Below are 23,740 nucleotides of genomic sequence, written 5' to 3' on the forward strand. Positions count from 1 at the left end.
TTGCCATCCTTGACTATCATTCGACAATTCAGATAGCGCTATCCTTTTCTATCTCCGCAAAATGTCCGGATCGTTTTTGAACAATGTAGTTGAATATAATTAACAAAATATCCAATCTCAATTATGAAAATGTACCATTAAATCATACAAAAATATAGTTTCTGGATGAATTATAATTTATTATTTTTAACATGAATTAGCAGTTAATATTACATGAGATATACCTGTATCCTCTATCTTTCTCCACTACCATTATAACGTATCAATTGGCAGATTTGTAAATCATCCTACTATCACTCAAGTCATCATCAACCTTCTTCCATTCTTGGATTATTTTTTCAGTTGAAAAGCTTAGTTCTAATTGAGCAATTATGAATTTATTTGTTGTGATAGGTGGTGAAAATGAAGAAGAAGAGGGCAGAGGACATAGAGATTGGCTAGACTGGTTCTACATCATGAGCAGAGTGACTGTTCTATTCAGTGTCGTTTATTTCTACTCATCTCCAGTTCGCTTCTTCATGGTCACCACGTTAGGCCTCATCATGTACTTGTAAGTATACTTTTTCTTGTTTAATATATTTGAATTAAATATTTAGTAAATTGAGAAAATAATTGATGAAATTAAAAACAAACAATAACCTAAAACATCCATTTTTTAAACAGTCCAGAAATTGTCCCGAGTAAGTTTATTCCCAGCGTTTTTTTCTAAGAAATAACCGAAAGTCATTTTTTAAATAGTTTGATAGAAAAGCTAAAACACAACGAACATGCATTTGAAAAATTATATAATAGTATTTAATGAAGTAATCTTGTCAATTAATCTTGTCAAAATCTCCACTGAATTATATTTCATCTTCACTATTCTGCAATTCAAAGCTATATGTTCCATTATCAACACGTTTTACTCTTATTATAGACTACATCCCCTTTGAATTATTGTACGGTTGTGATAGTATTGTTTTTACAGTTGAAAATGAATTCAGTGTAAATAGTTGATTCAAAAAACGAATGGATTATTTTTCACACAGTACTTCTCATTTGAGAGAAGCATCTAATAAAGCCATATCTTGTATAATATATTTACAAATACATGCTCTGAGCTTTGATTCAAGCTAAGATAAAAATAAGAACTATGAATTAACACGTGCATATAAATAATGTTTACTGGGGAAAGTCTCAATGAATTTATTAATGAATAGTTTTTCAGAGAGGAAAGCTGTGAATGTACTATAATTATCCTTCATATTAGAAATAAATTCAATTCAAAACAGTTTTATTTTGCCAAAACAATAATAGAATCAAATTGAATATTATAAATCCAGAACAGAAAAAATAATAGCCTACAAATTATCATAAATTACTAAGAATAATGAATTAAATAAAATCGTCACATAACCCTGGCAAAACAAAAATACTACTTGCTGAATTAAAACTAATTCGTATGCAAGTAGCAGTTAAAAAAGGTTTTTATGCTTCATTCACACACATTTTTGCTTCGATGAATGATCACCATTTACAGTTATGTTATAACCATGAAAATTAAATATATTATATAGTTATCAAAGTGCTCTATTCTAAACATCATTACATGTATTATAATATAAGCAAAGAACTTACAAATAAAATGTAAATCATCCAGTATCAACAAATAGTATCATATAAACTCTCAATTGTTGAAGGTGTTAATGTTCAAAGCTATTCAAAAAATCAAAGTAGTATAACTGTTTAAACTCAAGTAAAATCGGTTTCACGAAAACTGTGGATCTCCAATCATGTCTTCTTATTAGGAAGAAGTACTAATTCATGTAATTTGTTATTTCCAGGTACCAAGTGGGATTCTTCAGGATGCAGGGAATCGATGGAGTGCGAGGAGTCGCGGAAGGAGCGGCTGGGGGTGTTGACCGCGACCAGGAGCGCGAGAACAACAACGTGCCCGTTGGGGCGGATGCCATGGGGGCCGCGGGGGTTGGAGCGGCGGGGATAGATCAGCCAGGGGCGGACACGAATGCTACTCCGCCTCCCGCTCAACCCAACACTGAACGGCCCTCGGTCCTCATGCTCACCTGGTCCATATTCTGCAGTTTTCTCCTCTCCCTCATACCCGAGCAACCCAATGTGATATAACTGTGATATTGCTGCTAATTCCTCACCAACTCTAAGCTTCTTCAACTGTTCACAGTCGTTTTGGAAGTTTAGGCAGGCTTATTAGAAACGTTCCATGGGATGGATTAGACATTACAATGCATTCATAAAAATAACTGGCTACTTTTGTGATACTCAATACACGTCACTACAGCTTCTTAAAAAAATAAAACCTACACAGTGAATGAATCGTTTTGCAATTTATGCTAGTTTTTTAGATAGTTGAAAGAATGCATTCTTCAAAATAGCTGTCTGCTATTTCCACTGTGATACTCAATAATCGCCACTACATTCTCTTGGTGAAATAAAACATCACAGTTATGTAAAAATCGTTCTAGAAGTTTACGCTAGTTTATTAAAGTAGTCAAGATTATGCATTTTGCTAATTTTATGACTTCAATACTTAATATTTGCCTACAGTTTCTTAAATAATTGAACCGAACATCTTCAAAATAGTGAATTTTGTGCTACTTTTTTGAAAAGTTGAAATAATGCATATTTAAGGTAATTGACCACTAAATACGGCACTACATTTTTTCGAGAAATAAACCATTTCAAACAAATAATAATTCAAGATGCTTACACAAGTTCATTAGAAGAATATAAGAATGCATTCTTCAAAGTAACTGTTCACTTTTTAAGAAACAGTCTTGTCACGCTTTTTCGAAAAATTATCTAATTGTGGATTGTTTGTGTAAACAGATTTTAAAATCCAGTATGATCACATTTATTTAGTTATGTGTTTCGGTTTTCCAAGTGTCAACTCATTTTGAAGATTTTTATCTTGAGTGAGAAATTTTTTTTTGTCGTTCGATCTTCAGAAAATTGTTATCTCCCCATCTTCATGATAGTGATATGTGAAATATTTCTGATATTATCTGTGTTCTTTCATACTGTGATAGTGAGATTAATTCGGACAGTGAGCAATGGTTGAATGGGAAGCTTTGTTATCTACAAATAATGCTGACAGTTTCAAGTGAATCTCACTATAGGACCTGGATCCTGTTTCATAAATCATTTGGCAATCAAGCCAGATTAGAAGCTTGGGCCTGTTTTATACTTTCAAGTTTTCATGTTTGAACCATTTTTTCAAATGTTTTATTTGCAAAAATTAGTCATAATGTAGATATAAATATATGTACAAAGCTGTGGTGATTAACATAAAGATTGTTTATCCTATACAGATCATTGTCATTATTTATTAATTTGACATACAATAATTTGTCAAGAAAATGATATATCATTGATAATAAGACAAGATTAGTCGAAGCTGGCCAATCACAATGAAGTTAATTGAATTGTTTTGAAATGTAATCTATGTATATAATATTCTATTCTAGCTTGTAGATTCTGCTTTAATTGATCTAATATTATCTAAGTGGAGATTATTATATACTTTTATAGAATATATTATTGAGAGTATTGATTTTTGTTTAGGGTTACTACCAAAGGTTTCCGATGCCATCTGATGGAGTTATATAAAACAGCTCATGAATTGAGTACCGAATATAAAGTTCTTTCAAAGTACAGATCAAAATTTAGTAAAATATTTGTGAAATTTAAAAATCATGTCATTAAACTTCTGTCACCTTGTAGCCTACTTCAATTTCCAACTATTTTTTCACATTAAATTTCAGTTCTTTGAAACTCTTCAAAGAACACGAGCTTTGCTATTTGGTTTGTTAAACAAATACTCAATTCAGTGATATCCTGTCATATAATTTTTACCAAACGATTTTAGATGATAATATCCTTTGCCATTATCGTTTGAAAAGTATTTTCGATTTATTTATTTGTTTGCTCTTTGAATGTGATCATTGAATTGAAAATTAGTATCGAGTATCAAATTTACAGGTAACTTTTTTATCTTGATCTATTCTATAAAGCTCGAGTCGAGTACAAGTTCAGGAGTTCTAAAAGTTTTGATCCGAGTAATTTGAGGTGCAAAATCAATATAATTGTACCGGTACTGTTTTCTATTCACAGAGCTCTAGTCTTTACTTTTATTCTATTGAAATGTCATAAAAAGCGTAATTGTCTCTAATTAATTTTATCTTATCAAAACTATCACGGTTAACACAACCATAAATAACTGATTTGTCTTCTCTTCCTAGTAAATAATGTAGGAATCAGCATCAATTTAACTTTTCATGTACAAGAGCGTTTTGATTTTCAACTTTATAAGTTTTAAATTTTAGTATAATCATACTCATTCTATCCTTATTTTTATTCTGGATAACCAATGGATGATGAGCTGCTAAGTTTGGTAGGAATGAAATATACATAATTGTACCTACAGAGTTGAGGTAACGTATTATTTTTAAAATAATATATAACCTAATATAATGCTGTATTATAATTGTAATTTAATGAAGTGGATTAATAAACCGTTAAATTTTTGTGATTGTTCAATTTTTACCATGATTATCAATTAGTTTAGTACAGTATTATTATAGAGTTCAGCCAATACAAAAAGCTCGGTTCTCATAAGGCTACTGTAATTTCAAGCGTTTTCTCTTGATGCTCCATCTAATTCGAAATTTCATCCAGAACTTTTGACTTCCATTCCGTAGAATCAAGTTTAGTTCAAATAATAAAAATTTGATTTCAAGGTATTTTCATAACTATTCATAATCTGTTAACAGTGTTTTAATCCCGGAATAGCATCGGCTTGCGTTCGTGAATTGAAATGACGCCTCACGTGAGTCAAGACTTTCCCTGGAAAAAACAAATGTTCCAATAACCGATAAAATTGAAACAGATGTATCTGGTAATATACCGGTCGGAATTCACCTAAAACAGTACGTCCATTCATATATAATTATTCATCTTCACCCATTACCCAATAAGAAAACAATATAGCCTATTCTATTATAAGCTTTCATTATAAACTCTAAACTTTATCAAGGAAGTTGAGAGGTAATGAAAACAAGCATGCGCGTGTGAGAGTGTATTTTGGAGCTGTAGGGCCCCAATTATGCGGGCGTCTTGAACGCGCAGAATTGTTTTTCTCGTTAACCGGATGCATGGTTTCATAGTTGGGGTATATCAGTGATACGATTAACAAAAGAGCCGCCTCTAAAGGGTCACTCACAGATTTTGAACTTTCTATATTCTGCTGGGTCTATGCTGTAGGACAGTCCGCTGTGCGTTGTCATGGTTACCATCCTCAACAATCAGACTCCTGACCGAGCAGCCGAATTTATTGTTATTGGCCAATATCCAGACCAGTGTCGCTCCGGGCCTAGTACCGAAAAAGAGTTCCTTCTAGTGATAGCCTGATAGTATTATTAAGAAGAGTAATTGAGAAAAGGTGTATTCATGTTGTGATTACTAATGAAATATTCATTTGGAGATGACTGTTTAACTTCTGCCAGGAGACCAGCCAATGCCAATAAGTAGTGGAGGGCCAAGTGTGAGTAAAAATCATGAAATTGTACAGAATCCCACCGTACAGAATGCATTATCATTACTAGCCTATAATTGCAAACAATGTATTATCATAGAATTAAAAAATACCAAAACATGAATATTATTATTTGTTCTTATTACTTTCTGGGTTATAACCGTAATGTGCAGCTACTTCCGATGTCAAACTTACGGTACTCAATTTTCAGAAGCCTTTACCAATTTTCTTTTTACATTATCATATTTACTAGTAGAATCGTTTAACATAGTTTAAAATGTTCGACTTCCAGTAGGATATTGAAGTAATTAATTAAAAAATCCATCCTTAAATCTAGACTACCTATCTTAAACAGTCTTTATCGGTACTTTATTATCATCTCAGTGACTATAATACAGTGATTCATATTATAGAATTCAAGTATCGGTACAAAATAATTTATTCTCTTTCATAAAAGTGATTTTTTAGTACATTCAAGTCTTTTATATATGTCATTGTAAGTTTCACTACATCACACGGCTCTATTGAACTGGTGAGTTACAAGTATTTGAGATATGAATGCCTTTTCAAGAATACTCAACCCTCAATGCCATATTGGAAGAGCAATAGAAACATACTTCATTGCTAATTATTCTCATCTTAAATAATTGAGGATTTTTTTGGATGATATTAGTCCTTTTTCAACTCTTACTAAGTTATTGGATTTCCATGTTTGTGTTAGTCGTCTCTCTCATTTTAACATTTAAAACAATCTTGGAGACATAAATATTGATTTAATCCGAAATCAATAATGAGTAGGTAGTATTACTTTCCTTACCCCACCTACTACCATAGGTGAGGAAGAAGGTATTGCTTTCCAAAAATAATTAAGGTTCCCCAAATTCAAGTTTACTATCTGTTTCAAGGTCCCCAGAGTCCAAAAACATGATTTTTTCATTGTAGTTCTATCTTGAAAGGCTATGGTTTGATATTCTGAAATAAATTCTCTCGTACCACCAAATCTCCGTGACTAGTGTGTGTTCTTTGTTACAGGAAAAACAGAATGTTTTCAGTGCACAAGGAAAACCTCCGCAGAATTTGGAAAATGGATCAGCATCTAGACAAATCAACAGAAAGTTGCTCAAAATCGCGCCTGCTCTACCTTTACTGCCAGCTGTTCCTAAGCCTCCCAAGCTCCATCAGCGCTCAAACACCACTCTAGGGTAGTAGGCCTACCGTACCAACAATATTATTATTAAAAAATATAAATTTCAACATTTTTACATCATTCACAATAATAGATATCATTTATAATAATTGCCATAATACCATTGGTATTGCAATAGAAGAATTATATTGCATACTTTGGTCTTACAGTGCGATCCATTTTAAATTCTTAGTATTGGTTGAATGGAATAAAGCACTGATGCTATTTATAAGGGATACTGGCAGTAAAAACGTTTATTCCAAAACGTAGTCTTGTCTAAGATTTACACATGTATCATTGAATTGGAGTATACATTACATTTATTTAAAGAAATATTTCAAAGTGAACCAAATTAAATAAGTTTTTCCAATCTGCTAATAGTAACTTGAGCCGCGTTTACACCAACAAAATGTTAATAACTTGATCCTTATAGATTCTATTAGACTGAACGGAACTTGACAAACACATATGATCATCATGTGTATGATAAGTTATGTTCAATGTAATAGAATCTATAAGGATTAAGTTATTAACATTTTGTTAATAACTTTGGTGTAAACACAGCTTAAAGCTAGTCTCTCACCAGTCTCCGATATAACAATTACTTACCAATCAGAGTTCAATTCATTTAATGACAACTCTACGTATAACGTATAATATTTCTCTTCAAAATAGATAGCTTCAGAATATTTTATCAATATTGGTGTCTTCCAGTAGATGGTTTTACTGTGTGAAAATTATCTTCAGGATAATAAAAGCCATTGTTTGTGTTCTATAGTTGAAAATTAAGGTAAATAATTTCAGATAATTGATAAAATTAATTCAAACAAAAGATTACAGCTTGTTAAATTACGTAAAAAACTCGACCTTTAAAAATAATTTATCCATGTATAAAGTGCTACATTATTATTCACCATGGCTACTTTTAATATATTGTTTTGTGTATTTTAGGATTGGATGCATAGGTAAGAATAGGATTAAAATCAAACAGTTTTTTAATACAAGTTTATTTCAGAAGGCTGAATTTTACTTAAAATTAGCTATTATGCTCATTCATGTACTACACCATCGCGCAAACATTTCTCAATATTTTCTACATTTTTGAACCAGCTGTGATAATTCCTATTTTTCAGTGGTAGTGGAGTTACAAATGGAGAAGCTGAGTCAGGCGTATCTTCGGGTGTTGTCTTCCTACAAACAAACAATGAAGGGAAAATACAAGCGTCCAGAAGTCAGAAGGATAGGGAACGAAATCCTGATAGGATTAGTCTTGATAGGTGAGTTAGTGATTCACATTGAATGATTGATTATTTATAATGCTACATGCTACTCATTAGTTTATGAGAGTGTAGTGTATCATGACAAAAATATCTCAATAATTCGCTAATAAAAAATATTACTTTGCATTGCTTTTATGGAATTTCTCGTCTTATTTAATATCAGAGCTGAAGGTTCCTAAGCGACCTAAGCAATGTGAATCTTGTATCGTAGACCCTTTGTATTTTCAAAGCGTTTAATGTATTTTGTGTTGGATGCGATGTTTTGTATTGGTTTGTAACTTAGTACTGTATTGGAGGGTCTAGTGTAAAAGAAGTCCTGCTGCGCCCTCACTTCGCCCTCCTAGAATTAAAATAAAGGCAGCTATTCAATTCAATAATAGAATATCAAAATTGTGAATTTAAAGACAAATTTCCATATCTCGAGCAGTGCATTTCAATTTTGTTCACTGCTTTTTAAATTAACAAATTGATGAATTATTGTGTTACTATTTTTACAGGCGTGGATTGACTACCGTGCCTATCCTGGTAGGCGAAAGCAAAGTCAGACTCCTCTCTCTCCAGCACAATTTGATAACTCGCTTAGATAATATACAGTCACTAGGACTTGTGAGACTAGTCTTCCTCGATATTTATGATAATCAGCTCGATAGAATAGCTGGGCTCGATTCATTGCCAAACCTTCGTGTTCTTTTGATGGGCAAAAACAGGTAAATTTATTCAAATACTTTCATTGAACATTGTTGAATAATTGAAACGTCTTAGCATAGAACCTTTCTGTATTTGAGGCTTCTGTTATATAAATATGTTTTGTAAGGAAAGCCGTCTCCCAGTATAGATACATAATATACGAAATATTAAATCCTCAACTATGTCCTCACTAGCAAAGTTATAGATCTATCATAATAGGCATAATAGGTATAATAGTCTATAACTTATCATAATAGGTATTTGGGATTTTTTTTATAGAACGTAACATAGAAAACCTTTTTGTATAGATTTCAGTGCTTTATTCACCGGTACTGTAGGCCCTGTGTTATTCACAGGTTTCTTACTTTCCTTGCCCCATCACCATAGGTAAGGAAAGTATTGCTTTCCGAAAACAATTGAGGTACACCAATTTCCAAATTTCTATACGTTTCAAAGTCTCTGGAGTCCAAAAAAGTGGCTTTTAGGTATATTGGTCTGTATGTGTGTGTGTTTGTATGAATGTATGTGTGTCTGTGTACACGATATCTAATCTCCCAATTAACGGAATGACTTGAAATTTGTAACTTAAGGTCCTTACACTATAAGGATCCGACACGAACAATTTAGATCATATGCAATTCAAGATGGCGGCTAAAATAGCGAAAATGTTAGTTTGATCTATGCAAAGTTTGATTTTTTATTCCCAATTATCTGGTGTCAGATACAATTTAAACAAAAAAATTCAAGTGAAAAAGATTGAGCATGAAAATCTCTACAATTAATGTTAAGTGACATTTTCACCTTGAATTGAAACTTGAAATTCGAGAAAATGTTATTATTCAATTGCAAACTGTTGGCAACTGTTGATTCTATTAAATCATTCACTATGAAGAGATAGGAGACCTCGAGTGTCTCCAGCGTTATTGTCCTGTCATCAGCTGGCTCAGATCTTTGAATAGTAGACTTGAGATGCGCGTGAACACCAGCGTCAGGTGATCAATTTTCATAACGGCAAGGAAAGTTGTGTGACTGCGCCACACCAGATTTTTCATTTATCACAATCATGAATATAGAGTGAGCCTTCATTACCGTGAAATAATTCATTCGCAGACGAACAACATACTTACAAGAGGGGATTATCGTAGGATAATAAAATGTATTTTTATGATAGAAATTATAAAGTTTTTTATTTTCATCGTCAATTATTTCAACGATGGGAAAAGAATGATACTGCACACAGAGTTGAAGATGATTTCTTAGTGATTTTTACACTTTAGTCTGGATAAAATAAGTTGAGACTTAATCTTTCATATTGTATTGTCAGTATTTGAAGATTTCATACTTTGGGTTTTTCCAGAGTGTAATGATGTACGGGCTTATTCTCTGGGGTGGGGCAGCTAATGTGGGGAGAATTCTATTACTCCAGAAAAAAGTACTGAGAATAATGACTGGTTCAGACTACTATGCGAATTGTCGTCCTCTTTTTAAATCACAACATATTATGACAGTGTTCAGTTTGTATGTTATGCTCCTTCTGATAAAAGTGAAAAATGAGTTGCATACTTTGAAGTGTAGATCAGAAATGCATAGGCATGGCACTAGACAGAGTAATTATTTGAATGTTCCCTATGTAAGATTGAGAAAGTTGCATGTCAATCTGACGTTCTATCAATAAGAGCTTTCAATAGATTACCGTTGTGTTCCAGGAATCTGAGTATATCTGTTTTCAAAACAAATGTGAAAAGGATGCTTTTAGAGAACCCACTGTACAGTGTTCGAGAGTTCATTGATCTCCCTTGTGATATTGTAAATAATTTCTTCCAAGCTGACTGATATATTTATATAATTACGAGAGTTGTTATGCTATAATTATTGATTGATGTTTATAGGTATGTTGTAACCTGTATTTTTTATATTGAGATGTTTATATGTGACATGGCCCACTGTACTATTTTAAGTATTTATCGGCTAATAAAATATATTTTTATTTCTATTTAATTGTGACTATGCCATTATGCCAAGTGATTGAATAGAAACAATTTATTGAGATAAGGTCTCAATTTCATGAAATTCGGCTATTCGGTTGACTGGAAACCCAAATCGTAAATTATTTCAATCAAAGTACTCAAATTACGTTACTGGATAGACATATAATCTATCATCTCTGCTGGTTTGATTTGATTCAATTGATAATCAAATTTATTTAATTCGAGCTATTCTATAAAATCATCAATTATTCGTGGTCAATTATTGTGTCTCACAATTTTTTCTGAGTACCTATGTTAATTTCTTTTCCCAGGATCCGGCGTATGGAAGGACTGAAATCTCTTTCCAAGTTGGAAGTTCTCGATTTGCACGGCAACCAGATAACTCAAATAAGTGGCCTGACAATGCTCAATGAACTGAAAGTATTGAACTTGGCCGGAAACCAGATCAGAGTGCTGGGGACTTACGACTTGCAGGGACTACGTTCGCTGCAGGAACTCAATTTGCGCCGTAATAGACTGAAACGACTTTTGGGTTTCGCTGAAACTCTGCAATTGAATAAACTATTTTTGAGCAATAACGAAATTCAGAGGTAAGTTTACCCTTGAGTAGGATATAATTATATGCAACGTATGAGCTATTTCAAATCAATGTACTGTACTTATTATTTGGTAGGATTCAGTGCTACGCCACTGTACTAGCCTATGTAATTTACCATATTACTACATTAAGATATATTGTACATTTTTCCTAGCACTCGTCACATTATTACATAGCATATCTATCAGACTTGACTTCTTCAATTCGATCAAGATTCAATGAAAAAATGTAATAGATATTCTAGTTTTAAAATATTATGATTAACATAACTAAAAAATACTAAAATATTAATTTTCCTATTATTAAACCTTTTGTTTTATACAACAAAATACTTATTATTTAATGAATCATAATAATTCTGTTGTTTATAAAAATGTACTACGGTATTCAGTTAATTTATTATTTTCGCACAGCATAGAAGATATGAACAGTGTACTGAAGGCTGTACAGTTGAAGGAGATCAGTGTTGACGGAAATCCTGTCGCTTTGAGTGGGGACTGCGCTTCGTTTCTAGTATCTCATTTGCCACAGCTTCAACTGCTTAGTCACATGCAAGTAAGTAGAACATTTTTTATTATTATTCCTTCAAGACATTCAAGTTTCAATTCAAATTCAATTTCCAATTCTTCACATCAAAAATCGTACGATATCACATTAGATAACATACAATCACCTGTCAAATCACTACCTCCGTAAACAAAGCCGTAGTGCATTCGTGTGACGTCAGCACAGGTAGGGCTTCTACACCAATAAAAATTCTTTGATTTCAGCTTATCTATATCAGCTAGTGTTTTTATGGTGTAGGAGCCCTACCTGTGCTGATGTCCCACGAATGTTCTACGGCTTTGTTTACGGAGGTAGTGGTCAAATACCGTACACTCACTGGAATGAATCAAAAAATAACCCATCACTCAGTATCCATTTATCCATATATATAAATAAAAATTATGTTAGGCTATCCAACCCAAAGCAATCGGTATGCTACTTTAGGAATAAAGCTGTGTGAATATCGGTGAAGGTTTTTTATCAGATAAATAAAATTCAAGGGGTTAATTTCCAAATGTTTGAATTTCTCCTCGAAGAAAAAACTCATGTAATTTGTCATACTTATGAAACACGAGGTAAAAATACAGGATTATTCCAGTTCCCTATCCATAGATTGACTCTTCTCGAAAAGGGACCGTATTATTCAGGACTCAAGTGTTTTAATTGCATTCCTGAGGATATAAGGCTGTGTAGCAGCTATAAGTTATTTGTATCAAAGATAATTAGGACACTGGTAGAGACTTGTCCTTATACCATTGAGGAGTGTTTTAGAGCAATCATGTGACTCCGTTCTTAAAATGACATGTTGTATGCTACTTGAGCACTGCTCAGAATTTGTGGCTTCACACAACAAAAAATCTAATAATTATAGTTTTTTTAATCCTTTATAGTAGGTTTGAATCCTTTATTGATGTTTTATCTAGTAGTATTGATGGAAATGCACCGATATGACTGAAAACAGTCATCCAGTTTTCAAGCAACAGGTAACCATGAGTTATATGAATCGTCCTTTAATCATTTGTACCAAGTGCTAAGCAAGGGCCGATTTGTTGGTAACTTAGAGCTGTTATAATTTTTTTACTTGCTCACACTTGCTTTCTCTCGTTTTCAACAGAAATCGTGATCATTGAGTGAGTGAGTCCAGAATTTTATAAGTATATATTATTTATATACTAGTATATATATTATTTATTATACTAGTAGTTCTGTGAACAGTAGACCTCGCGCTCAGTAAGTTACATTGACCTGTTGTTATGTTTTCTCAAAAATTAATAAATAATTTATCAATTTAAAATGTCTAGAAAAAATCCTAAATAAACATAGAGCTTTCTGTCCTATCGTACCGTAACGTGTCGTCCCGGAATGTGAGTGTGAGCGCTGTTATCAGGTCTGGCCGCCGTCGATACGCCAATCCAATCAACCCATCAGAGAACATTCTGTGTTGTCGTGTTGGCGAAAAATCGGTGTGTTGAAATTAACAAAATAAACTACCATAATGCTGATTTCCTACAAACTTCATGTATCACTTTTCATGATTTTAGAAATCAATTTCTGTTCAATAATATTTGTTGCAATTTTAATCATCAGATTAAAAAAGAAAAATGTAAAAAAAAATGTTTTCTATCAATAACTCCAAACTGCAAACTAGAATCATGGCCTCAGCTTATGGAAAGACAAAGTTAGTAGTAGACAACTGTCTACTAACGTTGATGGAAAGATACATTTTCAAGGTGTTCGATGTTTTTGAACGGGTAGTATTAAGGCACTATAATAAGACTTATATTTATAGAGCCCTAGGTAGTATTATAGTCCACTAGACGACTTGACAGCTGATTTATGATGAAAGTCTGACTTTTACGGTTATATTGGCGTTCAAAGGAGACTACTTTTCGTTTTGTATTATCCTTGAAATAGTATATTTCTGAAATATTATCAGTTGCAAGACATTCATGAAGATCTCCCAGTTTCTAGAGATTTGGCTAACCCTCCACCAAGGCGCCTCAAGTCAAGAAGATACTTGAGACTTGATGAGCAGGGAGAAATAAGAAGTGCGAGGGAGTTATGGAGACTGAGATGGTTGCAGGGAGAGGTCAGGAACAAAGGCCTTGTGGATGACCCTAATGACATTGTTCCTGGCATCCAGCTGAGACGTAGAGAGTGGTGTGGCCTTGACCGGTTCAGGACGCAGGTGGGAAGGTGTGCTGAGCTGATGACAGCATGGGGATACACCTCTGATCCTCTGTGCCAATGTGGACAAATTCAATCAATGAATCACCTAATATCTGAGTGTCCACAACACTCCTATCATGGAGGGCTGACAGAAGTTCATGATGCTGGAGAAGAGGTCCAGAACTTACTAGATTCCATTAGTATTTGACATATTAAGTGTAAAATTATACCTCACTTCGCTCGGTCAATAAGGATAGTATTTTTTAGTTGGATGAAAAGTTAGTTGTGCTTTGCTTTGTGAACAGGTAACGGAGCAAGTGCGCCGAGCTGCGTTGGCATGGCGTTCAACCAAGGAGGCTTCCTGCTCCACCACCAACGTGATCGGCCCCCCTCCCCCCACCACAGTCCCCCTGTCCACGTCGCAGGCCGAGGGGGGCGCAGTGGGCGGAGTGGGTGACAAGCGCGACGAGGTCATCTATAATGCGCGAACCAACTGGGAGCTGCTGCGCTCGCAAACCGCGCGTTCGTTTGCCAACATCCGGAAAACGGCCGGCGGAAAGTAATCATCTTTACTTTACTTACTTTACTTTACTTTTCTTATTCGTCACAATTATTGAACTGCATTAAGGGAGCAACGATCCCGCAGTATATGACACGTCAAAGTTTAATCTAATATCTACCATCCCTCCTATTTCAACACTACAGATCCCACATAACATACATCAATCAAACACTACTCAACAAGGAAGTCTGCTAACCTGTACGGACACAATACAATAAGGAATTCCCTAAGTGTTTTTTTGAACTCCTTCAAGCCATCAATTTCTCTTATGTGAGATGGGATTGAATTAAATATTTTCATTCCCATATATAACGGGCCACTCTCCAGCAGGCTTAGTCTGTGATGTGGGTAAACAAAACCTCTAAATCGAGTATTATGGGGATGACTCACCTGGTTCTCCTCATAAATTCGTCTATTTTTAAAAGCTACGCAATGCCAATAACTACGCCAATGCCTGCGCCAATGCCAAAATCTGCGCCAATGCTGATGTCAATGCCTGCGCCAATGCCAAAATCTGTGCCAATGCTGATGCCAATGCCTGCGCCAATGCCAATAGCTACGCCAATGCCTGCGCCAATGCCAAGATCTGCGCCAATGCTCTTGCCAACGCCATAACTTGCCAATGTCAACACAATAACTACACTAATAACTACGCCAATATCAACACTAATAACTACGCCAATGCCAAAATCTGCGCCAATGCTGATGCCAATGCCAATAGCTACGCCAATGCCTGTGCCAATGCTGATGCCAACAACAAAAATCAACGTCGATGCCTGCGCCAATGCCAATATCTGCGCCAATGCTGATACCAATGCCTATGCCTGCGCCAATGCTGATGCCGATGCCAAAGCTGACACCAAAGCATACGCCAATAACGATGTCAACGCTTATTGCTGACTTTGTATCTCAAACTTCAACACTACTACATTACCTGGAGGTAATTGTCATCCATGTTCACATTCGCAACTTTGAATTCAGAAGAACAGTCACAGTATCATGAAAGAATTGATTCAAAAAATCCTCTCCTAAATTATTCCTGTATGCAGAACTCTAAACCTTGAACACTGAAAGTATCAAAAAACCAAACCTTACCTAAATTAATCCTCACCTAAATTAATCCTGTATGCAGCGTCTATCTCTTTTCCAAAAAACGAATTACATTGTCATTTCAAGCCTGAAATGTACATTGTATAATTACAAATATGATACAAAATTTATGTGACTCTGTATTGAATTTGGAATGCAGCCGTCTACTACAAGCATGAGGCAATGCTAACTGAGATGTCACCTGTATCGAGTTTGATATGCATCAGTCGACTACAAGTATCAGCCCAACACTACGTGCATCCAGATCAGCCCAACACTTACGTCATCACATTGGAGTCACACTTAACTGAAAATCATACTGAGTGCCTTAACGGACTGTTTTCCAAAATGTGCATCAATAAAATCAACCGCGTCAATAGTGAAAGAAATGAACATTTTTGATTTATTGAAATTTTATGTGAAAATTAATTGTAACAATTCATCAATTCATTTAAAAATAAAATATATATAATAATAATAAATTTTTCATTCAACATACTAAATTTTTTTATGCAATAAAAATTGAATTTTTCTATCTATTAAATTTATGTGCAATTCAAAAAAACTATTCTTTACATATTAAACTTTCTGTTGAGATATTATCCTTTAAATTATAAAGCTAAATCAAAAGTAATATTGATATTCTATATTTTGAAATATTGTTTGGAAACATATAACAAACGCTATTGATGAATTTTTATAATAATTTTCAATATATTGGATGACATGTAATGTTTTTCTAGAAAAAATTGTTACTGTTCTCGAATTTATATTTCAACAATTTTCATTAGGGTCAATGTAAATTTTTCTTTAATTTTCAAACAGTAAAAATTTTTTTATGTCAAGAGGGGGGTATTTGTAATATTACATTTTTTCTCACATTTGAATCGAATCTTCAATTCGAGATCTATGGAACTTTATAGTAAATATCAGAGTCATCAATAGACGGACAAACTTTTTGACGGAGAATTTATTATCGTAAATGTTTGTTGCATTGTTCCATGGTGTCACTGAGGCAGGGTTAACAAATTACTAGATAAATGGTTTATTTAAATCGAGATATATATAAAAATTTAAAATAACATTTTCAAAATAAATGTGAAAAGGATGCTTTTAGAGAACCCACTGTACAGTGTTGGAGAGTTCTTTGATCTCCCTTGTGATATTGTAAATAATTTCTTTCAAGCTGACTGATATATTTATATAATTACGAGAATTGTTATGTTATAATTATTGATTGATGTTTATAGGTATGTTGTAACCTGTATTTTTATATTGAGATGTTTATATGTGACATGGCCCACTGTACTATTTTAAGTATTTATCGGCTAATAAATATATTTCTATTTCTATTGAATTGTGACTATGCCATTATGCCAAGTAATTGAATAGAAACAATTTATTGAGAGAAGGTCTCAATTTCATGAAATTCGGCTATTCGGTTGACTGGAAACCCAAATCGTAAATTATTTCAATCAAAGTACTCAAATTACGTTACTGGATAGACATATAATCTATCATCTCTGCTGGTTTGATTTGATTCAATTGATAATCAAATTTATTTAATTCGAGCTATTCTATAAAATCATCAATTATTCGTGGTCAATTATTGTGTCTCACAATTTTTTCTGAGTACCTATGTTAATTTCTTTTCCCAGGATCCGGCGTATGGAAGGACTGAAATCTCTTTCCAAGTTGGAAGTTCTCGATTTGCACGGCAACCAGATAACTCAAATAAGTGGCCTGACAATGCTCAATGAACTGAAAGTATTGAACTTGGCCGGAAACCAGATCAGAGTGCTGGGGACTTACGACTTGCAGGGACTACGTTCGCTGCAGGAACTCAATTTGCGCCGTAATAGACTGAAACGACTTTTGGGTTTCGCTGAAACTCTGCAATTGAATAAACTATTTTTGAGCAATAACGAAATTCAGAGGTAAGTTTACCCTTGAGTAGGATATAATTATATGCAACGACGTATGAGCTATTTCAAATCAATGTACTGTACTTATTATTTGGTAGGATTCAGTGCTACGCCACTGTACTAGCCTACATGTAATTTACCATATTACTACATTAAGATATATTGTACATTTTTCCTAGCACTCGTCACATTATTACATAGCATATCTATCAGACTTGACTTCTTCAATTCGATCAAGATTCAATGAAAAAATGTAATAGATATTCTAGTTTTAAAATATTATGATTAACATAACTAAAAAATACTAAAATATTAATTTTCCTATTATTAAACCTTTTGTTTTATACAACAAAATACTTATTATTTAATGAATCATAATAATTCTGTTGTTTATAAAAATGTACTACGGTATTCAGTTAATTTATTATTTTCGCACAGCATAGAAGATATGAACAGTGTACTGAAGGCTGTACAGTTGAAGGAGATCAGTGTTGACGGAAATCCTATCGCTTTGAGTGGGGACTGCGCTTCGTTTCTAGTATCTCATTTGCCACAGCTTCAACTGCTTAGTCACATGCAAGTAAGTAGAACATTTTTTATTATTATTCCTTCAAGACATTCAAGTTTCAATTCAAATTCAATTTCCAATTCTTCACATCAAAAATCGTACGATATCACATTAGATAACATACAATCACCTGTCAAATCACTACCTCCGTAAACAAAGCCGTAGTGCATTCGTGTGACGTCAGCACAGGTAGGGCTTCTACACCAATAAAAATTCTTTGATTTCAGCTTATCTATATCAGCTAGTGTTTTTATTGGTGTAGGAGCCCTACCTGTGCTGATGTCCCACGAATGTTCTACGGCTTTGTTTACGGAGGTAGTGGTCAAATACCGTACACTCACTGGAATGAATCAAAAAATAACCCATCACTCAGTATCCATTTATCCATATATATAAATAAAAATTATGTTAGGCTATCCAACCCAAAGCAATCGGTATGCTACTTTAGGAATCAAGCTGTGTGAATATCGGTGAAGGTTTTTTATCAGATAAATAAAATTCAAGGGGTTAATTTCCAAATGTTTGAATTTCTCCTCGAAGAAAAAACTCATGTAATTTGTCATACTTATGAAACACGAGGTAAAAATACAGGATTATTCCAGTTCCCTATCCATAGATTGACTCTTCTCGAAAAGGGACCGTATTATTCAGGACTCAAGTGTTTTAATTGCATTCCTGAGGATATAAGGCTGTGTAGCAGCTATAAGTTATTTGTATCAAAGATAATTAGGACACTGGTAGAGACTTGTCCTTATACCATTGAGGAGTGTTTTAGAGCAATCATGTGACTCCGTTCTTAAAATGACATGTTGTATGCTACTTGAGCACTGCTCAGAATTTGTGGCTTCACACAACAAAAAATCTAATAATTATAGTTTTTTTAATCCTTTATAGTAGGTTTGAATCCTTTATTGATGTTTTATCTAGTAGTATTGATGGAAATGCACCGATATGACTGAAAACAGTCATCCAGTTTTCAAGCAACAGGTAACCATGAGTTGTATCATTTGTACCACGTCCTTTAATCATTTGTACCAAGTGCTAAGCAAGGGCCGATTTGTTGGTAACTTAGAGCTGTTATAATTTTTTTACTTGCTCACACTTGCTTTCTCTCGTTTTCAACAGAAATCGTGATCATTGAGTGAGTGAGTCCAGAATTTTATAAGTATAGATATATTATTTATTATACTAGTAGTTCTGTGAACAGTAGACCTCGCGCTCAGTAAGTTACATTGACCTGTTGTTATGTTTTCTCAAAAATTAATAAATAATTTATCAATTTAAAATGTCTAGAAAAAATCCTAAATAAACATAGAGCTTTCTGTCCTATCGTACCGTGACGTGTCGTCCCGGAATGTGAGTGTGAGCGCTGTTATCAGGTCTGGCCGCCGTCGATACGCCAATCCAATCAACCCATCAGAGAACATTCTGTGTTGTCGTGTTGGCGAAAAATCGGTGTGTTGAAATTAACAAAATAAACTACCATAATGCTGATTTCCTACAAACTTCATGTATCACTTTTCATGATTTTAGAAATCAATTTCTGTTCAATAATATTTGTTGCAATTTTAATCATCAGATTAAAAAAGAAAAATGTAAAAAAAATGTTTTCTATCAATAACTCCAAACTCCAAACTAGAATCATGGCCTCAGCTTATGGAAAGACAAAGTTAGTAGTAGACAACTGTCTACTAACGTTGATGGAAAGATACATTTTCAAGGTGTTCGATGTTTTTGAACGGGTAGTATTAAGGCACTATAATAAGACTTATATTTATAGAGCCCTAGGTAGTATTATAGTCCACTAGACGACTTGACAGCTGATTTATGATGAAAGTCTGACTTTTACGGTTATATTGGCGTTCAAAGGAGACTACTTTTCGTTTTGTATTATCCTTGAAATAGTATATTTCTGAAATATTATCAGTTGCAAGACATTCATGAGGATCTCCCAGTTTCTAGAGATTTGGCTAACCCTCCACCAAGGCGCCTCAAGTCAAGAAGATACTTGAGACTTGATGAGCAGGGAGAAATAAGAAGTGCGAGGGAGTTATGGAGACTGAGATGGTTGCAGGGAGAGGTCAGGAACAAAGGCCTTGTGGATGACCCTAATGACATTGTTCCTGGCACCCAGCTGAGACGTAGAGAGTGGTGTGGCCTTGACCGGTTCAGGACGCAGGTGGGAAGGTGTGCTGAGCTGATGACAGCATGGGGATACACCTCTGATCCTCTGTGCCAATGTGGACAAATTCAATCAATGAATCACCTAATATCTGAGTGTCCACAACACTCCTATCATGGAGGGCTGACAGAAGTTCATGATGCTGGAGAAGAGGTCCAGAACTTACTAGATTCCATTAGTATTTGACGTATTAAGTGTAAAATTATACCTCACTTCGCTCGGTCAATAAGGATAGTATTTTTTAGTTGGATGAAAAGTTAGTTGTGCTTTGCTTTGTGAACAGGTAACGGAGCAAGTGCGCCGAGCTGCGTTGGCATGGCGTTCAACCAAGGAGGCTTCCTGCTCCACCACCAACGTGATCGGCCCCCCTCCCCCCACCACAGTCCCCCTGTCCACGTCGCAGGCCGAGGGGGGCGCAGTGGGCGGAGTGGGTGACAAGCGCGACGAGGTCATCTATAATGCGCGAACCAACTGGGAGCTGCTGCGCTCGCAAACCGCGCGTTCGTTTGCCAACATCCGGAAAACGGCCGGCGGAAAGTAATCATCTTTTTATTAGATTTCATTAACGGTAAATGTGAGATTTTTCAAGTTGAAATTTAAATTCGGGGGATGAGCCGGTTCTGTACTTTGATTTTTTTTCTGTATTCAAATGCAGGAAAATAATTGAAGAATTCATAAAATCCAGAAATGCTAAATTTTTGTTGAAAGAATGAGTGACGATTAAGGATAGGTAGGCAATTTATTTATTTATTTATTTAGCGTATGACAGATACACAACAAATATATATCTCATGAGTCTCAAATGCCTAGATATACACTGTATATTTACAAATTCCAAATTTCCAAATTGAGATACTGTGCAGTTTTCGGACAGGAGAACATAAATTTGACTGACCGCCATCATTTGCTAGTCCATTTAGCGTTACCCAATGTTCACCAAGGAGGCGAACTAGCATTACCTACACATTTAAGTTGAAAAACTGCTGGAACAATTTCGAGGTTAAAACTCAATTTTCAATTTTCGCAGAATTTTTTTCAAAATCATTTTCACCATTACAAATGTCCAAAACAGGTAGGCAATAAACTTATAATGTGTACTGAATTTTTACATTGTTGTACTGAACTGATTAATTTGCAATTTTACTTAAAAATTCAGAATTTACAGTGAATGTATATTGATGGTATATATTGTGAGAGACCTCTTTGTGTCTTGCTAAAAATACAATGTTTCAGCTACAAATAAAAAGCTTCATTTTTTACTGTGTTATCATGCTCAAGTTCTATTTCATGAACATTTCTTGTTACATATTATTCGTCTTTTATTTCCATTTTATTCATTACCAGCAGGTAGCCTGTGCTTTGCACAGAGTAAAATTTTGTGTTTGTAAAATGCATTCTCTTTATGTCCATCAACAAATAAAATAATTATTCGTTTTGTCAAAATCACATGGATAATCTTCATAAGAGTTGAAAATCCTCAGCAGAAAAAAATGAGTTTGATTGGTCTCGAACCTTTGATTCATGAGCCGCACGTGTTACCAATTACGCTACTGCTTGAGTCAATTGGAGGAAGGTCTGTTTGGTTGAACCATTATTGATGTGTAAACTTTGAATCACAAATTGGATCAATTTGTTTCAATTAATTTATTAATAACACTGAGAATAAGGATATGCCTATATCCATCCTTGAGAAATTAGAATCTTTATGTAAAATTGAAAGTTAATCAGTTCAGTAGTTCAGACGTGATGATGCTTCAATCGTGTATTTTCTATCCCATACATGTGTACGTTCATACATCTGTTAACCAAAACCTTCCTTTATAAAGGAAGATAACCCACTATTCTACATTAACTATCGTACTTTGTATTTTCTAATTTAAGAATGTAACTTCTCCTCCCGTGTTGAAATTTCATTGAAATTCTATGTTTGTGTTGTTTGTAGCGATGGGGCAGTGGCAGGGGGAGGGGGACGCAGTGACGAGAGCGAATTGGAGTCGCTTCCCCTGTCGGCGAGGGCAGTCCGGTTGCCGGAGCGAGCCGAAGTCAAGAGAGCCGAATACTCTCGAAGGAGAACCGTGTCGCAGGGATTGGACAAGGTCAGTTACCAGCAACCTAATATGTAGGTGCAAGTTAAGAATGATTTTCAAACAAGATTTAGGTGCTGACAAACCTTTAATACCTTTAATACCTTTTGCTTCATCCATTACCCACATTTGTGGGATCGATGGCGTCATAGAGTTCAATTTCAATATACACAATAACACAAAAACTATTCAGATGGCAGGTAAAACAGTGACCACTTTTTAAAAAAGTTCAGATCATCACTCATAAATTCATTTACGCTATAATATGATTTATGTCAAAGCAGCTTTCTGTCGGCTCTCTTGAAGGCGGCCTCATCCAACTGCTCCACACCAGGAGGCAGCTTGTTGAAGAATTTCAGTGCAGAAACTCTATAGCTGGCCTGTGAACGGTGGAGACGTCTCCTAGGGACATCCAGCAGCTCGCGGTGCCTGGTGTTGTGGTTGTGAACGTCACTTCGGGCAGTCAGAGTACACCGTATCCTCTTGACATACATCAAGCACAGGAGGATGTAATGACTGAAGACCGTCAGCACACCAAGGCGAGCAAAGATGGGCTTGCAGTGGGCAAGATGATCGCTGCCTGCTATAATTCTTATAGCCCTCTTTTGCAGTCTCAGCACATCAGCAGCCCCCGCTGAATGACCCCACAGAAGCAAGCCATAGGTAATGTGGCAATGGAAGAGCGCGTGATACATCATTATAAGGTACTTCTCAGTCACCAGGCCCCTCATCTTGAGCAGCAGAAAGCAAATGCGGGAGAGACCTGCTGTATATGACTGTTCCAGCTGAGTTTGCTGTCCAAGACAAAACCCAGCAGCTTCACTGGATACTGAGGGTCACGCAGTTCACGTGACAAGCTGCAGATGATCCTTTGGGTCTTGTCCTCATTCAGCTGGAATCGATTAGCCAGGAACCATGAAGTGGCAGATCGAAGATGCTCCGCAGATGCCTCCAAAACCCGCTCAAGCTCAGCACCCGATGACAGTAGAGATGCATCATCCGCGAACATCAGAGAGGAACCGTGGTCGTCGAGGTCATTTATCATGACAAGGAACAGTGTAGGCCCCAGCACCGATCCCTGAGGAACACCAAAAGTCACCGGAAGTGTCCGGGAGTCCGCAGTGTCTGGGAGACAAGCTGAGTCCTTCCAGAAAGGTAAGAGCCCAAGATAGAAAGGGCAGAGTCTCTAAGACCATAAAAGCTCAGCTTTCTAAGAAGAATGCCATGGTCCACGCAGTCAAAGGCTCGGCTCAGATAACAAAGAGCAAGAGCAAGAGACTCACCATCCTCGAAGGCCGCGTCGATCCGCTCAGCTACATGGTCAACTG

At 35.2% G+C, this 23,740-nt stretch overlaps 2 protein-coding genes across 6 annotated transcripts in view; both read left to right on the top strand.

Moving 5' to 3' along the window:
* The window catches only part of LOC111044851 (homocysteine-responsive endoplasmic reticulum-resident ubiquitin-like domain member 2 protein), a 46,109-nt gene extending 41,568 nt beyond the window's left edge, over nucleotides 1–4,541 (top strand). For all 5 annotated transcript variants that reach the window (XM_022330087.2, XM_039422260.1, XM_022330088.2 and 2 more), the window contains 2 exons: nucleotides 394–550; nucleotides 1,824–4,541. In XM_022330087.2, the coding sequence (XP_022185779.2) occupies nucleotides 394–550; nucleotides 1,824–2,124 (458 nt within the window). In that variant the 3' untranslated portion in view covers nucleotides 2,125–4,541. The remainder of the gene's footprint in view (nucleotides 1–393; nucleotides 551–1,823) is intronic.
* Nucleotides 4,542–5,196: 655 nt separating this feature from the next.
* LOC111044844 overlaps nucleotides 5,197–23,740 on the top strand; it is a 44,862-nt gene continuing 26,318 nt past the window's right edge. The window contains exons 1-11 of the mRNA XM_039420137.1: nucleotides 5,197–5,557; nucleotides 6,581–6,750; nucleotides 7,868–8,011; nucleotides 8,512–8,721; nucleotides 11,001–11,279; nucleotides 11,701–11,842; nucleotides 14,308–14,561; nucleotides 17,312–17,590; nucleotides 18,017–18,158; nucleotides 20,612–20,865; nucleotides 22,271–22,424. Of these exons, the coding sequence (XP_039276071.1) occupies nucleotides 5,531–5,557; nucleotides 6,581–6,750; nucleotides 7,868–8,011; nucleotides 8,512–8,721; nucleotides 11,001–11,279; nucleotides 11,701–11,842; nucleotides 14,308–14,561; nucleotides 17,312–17,590; nucleotides 18,017–18,158; nucleotides 20,612–20,865; nucleotides 22,271–22,424 (2,055 nt within the window). The 5' untranslated portion in view covers nucleotides 5,197–5,530. The remainder of the gene's footprint in view (nucleotides 5,558–6,580; nucleotides 6,751–7,867; nucleotides 8,012–8,511; nucleotides 8,722–11,000; nucleotides 11,280–11,700; nucleotides 11,843–14,307; nucleotides 14,562–17,311; nucleotides 17,591–18,016; nucleotides 18,159–20,611; nucleotides 20,866–22,270; nucleotides 22,425–23,740) is intronic.

The sequence above is a fragment of the Nilaparvata lugens genome, chromosome 2 (assembly GCF_014356525.2).
Source record: "Nilaparvata lugens isolate BPH chromosome 2, ASM1435652v1, whole genome shotgun sequence".
Lineage (NCBI taxonomy): Eukaryota > Metazoa > Arthropoda > Insecta > Hemiptera > Delphacidae > Nilaparvata > Nilaparvata lugens.